A 3,742-nucleotide genomic window follows, 5' to 3' on the forward strand; every position below is an offset into this window, starting at 1 on the left:
GGGCTGTTTGTGGCAGTGCGAAAATTTCGACAAGAAATTAGTTTCGCAGAGACAACTTTTAGAGATGACTGCAGAATCAGCGAAGAAAACAGGAAGTACTAAAGAGAAGAGACAACACGAGCGTTCGTGTTTTCGCTCCTCTTCAATGCGTCCCATTTTTTGAGCAAATTGTGTAGTCATAGATGATAACTAGCCCTACTTCATGGGCTGAGGAGCTTTAAGATGATCTTTTTTTCTGTTACTTTCAGAGAATGGTGACATCCTTTGGTAAGCAACTATTGGCTATTTTCCTGTAATATAGCCTGTTTAGCTAGCAGGTTGTAGTCCCAGGCGGTGCAGGGCACGGCGCGGCCGCAAGCAACTGCGGGATCAGGGAGCTCGCGCAGTGTACGGTGACTGCACGAACCATTGGCTTCGAGCAGCATGGTCAGCCGTTTCCATTCAGTAGAGGTCACGTTGGCGTAGGCTCCTGGCCAGTGGTTCATGAATAGTGCGCTGCCCTGATATGGCAAGATCGTGAGATGCAAATGCAGCTGACCTGTATGCACAATTTGGCGCCAGAAACATGGCGAACACGGCAAAAATGTCCTGTGAAATTACACACTGGCTGTTTGCGACAAAGATGTCTGAAAGCTAGAGCAGCACTATGTGTACAGCATAATCCCCGGCGGTAACTGCTTCCAATGTAAAAGAAGTGGAAATCTACCTCTTGCGCAGTGCAGTGCTTCACTCTTTAAGCGCTACTGAGAAGGACACAACGATTAAATGAATAGGTCATCTATACCTTAAATACTGATAGCATTTTGTTAACAGGTTCCTGTGATCTACGGCGGCTAGAGACTGCCTACACAGGGTACTGCGTCCTGTGACAGGCGGAGCGTCCGTTCATTGCCCGCACTCTCCCGACCCGACTGTGGTTACCTCAAGAGGCCGCAGCCTTACTACTGCAGCAGTGCGCTTTTCTTAAGCTTACCGCACAACTTTTCTCTCTACAAGAAACGAGTGGTTCGGATGAATACGCATCGCTTGGCCCCCATCTCACTCTTCACATATCACATCTCATCTCACTCGCACTCTTGGCCCTCATCTGGTCCTGCAGTTGGCTCACCCAGAGGCGTGCTGCTCCATGGTTGTGAAAACACCAACAAACCGAATTCTCTCATTTCTACAATCATTGTGCTGAGCTGTGATTTCACAAGGCCTTTCCACCACGCACAGGCATGCATACCTTGAATCCGAGCGCAGTGCCATAAGAATCTACGTTGATTCAAAAGTGTGTCTACTGTCTAGGTTCTGCGCTATGCGCAGGCTCCCAAGCACTGAAGGGCCCCAGTTAGCCATCGCCACACGCCTAGTGGTTCACCGTTGCGGCGTACACTCAGTCTCCTCATGGAGAAGATCGGAGGGCCCAGAGAAATAGGGCTCTAATTTCAGAGATCAGATATTTATTGAGGTCGTCCCCATACGACACCTAATATTTACGAATCACCACGTCCTGGGACGAGATAGAAGAACATGTAGGCTTAGCTGCACACACAGGGTCGCACAGACAAATAGTGCTGTCAGCAAGGAGCTCCAGGGGTAAGGCAGTAATCTCTCGAGTAAGCCTGTGCGCATCCTGGAACGAGTTGATTCCTAAATATTAAATTTCGTTTGAGGATGACCTCAAGTAAGCGTCTTATGCCTCAAAATTCCAGCCATTCTTCTTTGCAGCCCTCCGCTCTTCTCCCTGCGGAGACTGAGTGCACGCCGCAACGGCGCACAAGTGTGCCCGTGGCGACGGCCCACCGGGGCCCTTCAGCTCGCGCAAAGCTGCAACCCACGGTGCTTGGCAGTCTACCCATAGCACAGAACCTAGGCAATAGACACACTTTTGGGGCAACGTAGAGTGTCGTGGCACTGCGCTCGGATTCAAGGCATGTCCTATGCGCCGTGGAAATGTCTTGTGAAATCACAACGCAGAAGAAAGATTGTGAAGATGGGAGAACTCGGCTTGCTGGTGTTTCCATAACCAAGGAGCAGCACGCCTCTGGTTTGAGCCAACTGACAGGACCAGATGTGGCCCAAAGAGTGCGAGTGAGATGAGATGTGATATGTGAATAGTGAGATGGCGGCCAAGCGATGCGTATTTCTCCAAACCATTCATTCCTTGCAGAAATACGAAGGTGTGCTGTAAGCTAAACAAAAGCGCACCGCGGAAACCACAGCATCTATTCGCATACAACGACAAGGCACACCACCCTAAATCTTAAGGGGAATCGTTTTACGTAAATACCAGCAGATTCAGGCTAAGGACTCGCAGCAGACGCTAGAGTGCCGTGTCTAATGCTTAGCTGCGCGGTGAGAAGCGGGGTGACGTGCTCAGAAGTGCGTGCAATCCTATGCCAGCATGATATTCGAGAAGTTCAAGTGAAATACTGAGGCATAGGCATGAGAGGTTGCTTTGAACGAACGTCGAAGGAGAATCAGATAAAATAATTAAAGTCATACTATAGTATGACTGCAGCATAGCACACATTACTCTACCTGTCGCTCGATGTGTTTGCATTGAAACTGCAGCATACCTGAAAATATTCGCTCTAAAAATTCAAGCGAGAGTGCACACCGAACTGTGCCGGGACGAAAACAGAGGGTCGGGTGCACGTAGTGTGATTCATGCTTACTGGCAATGAGTACGAATCGCAATCCACAAGATTTGGCCGGAGCTCCCTTCACAACGTAGAGCGAGCCCGGTGGTGTTTAAAGGTTGTGTACCGAGCTGCGGTTCCGAAAGGCGACGCGTTTGCAGCAATGCACTCTGAAGCACTTGGAAGTCCCGCAACGCGCAAACCGCAGAAAAGTCGCTTCCGGCGCGTTGCTAATTATACTGAGCGCAGCATATACATTCGCTTTGCACAAGAGCGGACGTACGGTATTATATAACCACTGGCTATACGTTGACGAATATTAAGCTTCGGCGCTGTATTTGTCCACGCCGACAATTTTTTTCTCAGTATTTCTAGCGGACAGCACCATGCAAGTAATTGACGCAAGAGATCTGCCGCGAGAATCTTCCCGAACCTTCTTGATCAAACTACTGCGAGCCGCAAGAAGGGCTGCGGTCTGTCCTTATCGTGGTCGTGGCGTACGCCCCTACTTTAAGTTACCTTGAAGATCTCGGCGTGGCTGGCCAAGTCGGTGCGTCCCATGAGGGCGCTCACGGAGGCGATGAGCTGGAAGCGGCAGTCGTCGCCGAACGGCCCCTCGTCGGAGCTCTGTGCCACCTCCTCCGGCTGGTGGGGACCCTGAACCTTGCCTGCGAAGCCAGCTGACTCCAACGGCGGCAGCGCCTGGATCTCCAAGGGTCTGAGCGAACGGAGGACACGCCGGCTGGAAAAGAACATCATTCCTGGAGGGCTGCGCATTCTGAAGTGCTCACGCGTCTGGATCTGCGCGAGCGCGCGGTGTCGCTGGGGCACGTCACGCATAGCGCGCCGCTGCTCTTCTTCGTCATCGTCCCCTGCCTCCCGCAGGTATCAGTCATAATTTGTGAGAGTGGGTAGTGTGAGCGCCCGAGCCGAGGCCACTGTCTATCTCGTATATATTTGGTTTAGGTGCTGTTCGGTGCCTTAGAGGCCAAACTTCTCTGATGCTTCCCTGCACACGTGCTACAGCGAAGAATTGGGATAGACTGACACCCTTTTAGTGTGTATAGACCTTGTGCCAATAAATACCTTTTTCCTCACATCGCATGCCCCATTGA

At 51.1% G+C, this 3,742-nt stretch overlaps 1 protein-coding gene across 1 annotated transcript; it reads right to left on the reverse strand.

The window, feature by feature from the left end:
- Positions 1–275: 275 nt before the first annotated feature.
- LOC144115705 (uncharacterized) lies at positions 276–3,467 on the reverse strand. The gene is made up of 2 exons (XM_077650179.1): positions 3,147–3,467; positions 276–500 (listed from the first exon to the last, which is right to left on the reverse strand). The coding sequence occupies exons 1-2, from the start codon at positions 3,465–3,467 to the stop codon at positions 276–278; spliced, it is 546 nt and encodes a 181-aa protein (XP_077506305.1).
- Between the last annotated feature and the right edge of the window lie 275 nt (positions 3,468–3,742).

This window comes from Amblyomma americanum, chromosome 1, assembly GCF_052857255.1.
Source record: "Amblyomma americanum isolate KBUSLIRL-KWMA chromosome 1, ASM5285725v1, whole genome shotgun sequence".
In the NCBI taxonomy this organism is placed as follows: domain Eukaryota; kingdom Metazoa; phylum Arthropoda; class Arachnida; order Ixodida; family Ixodidae; genus Amblyomma; species Amblyomma americanum.

Bases quoted from the DNA above. Each gene is read 5' to 3' on its own strand.
- LOC144115705 (XM_077650179.1), bottom strand. From the start codon at position 3,467: ATGCGTGACGTGCCCCAGCGACACCGCGCGCTCGCGCAGATCCAGACG. The intron at 501-3,146 runs GTAACTTAAAGT...TTGCCATATCAG, and splicing joins GCCACGCCGAGATCTTCAAG to GGCAGCGCACTATTCATGAA.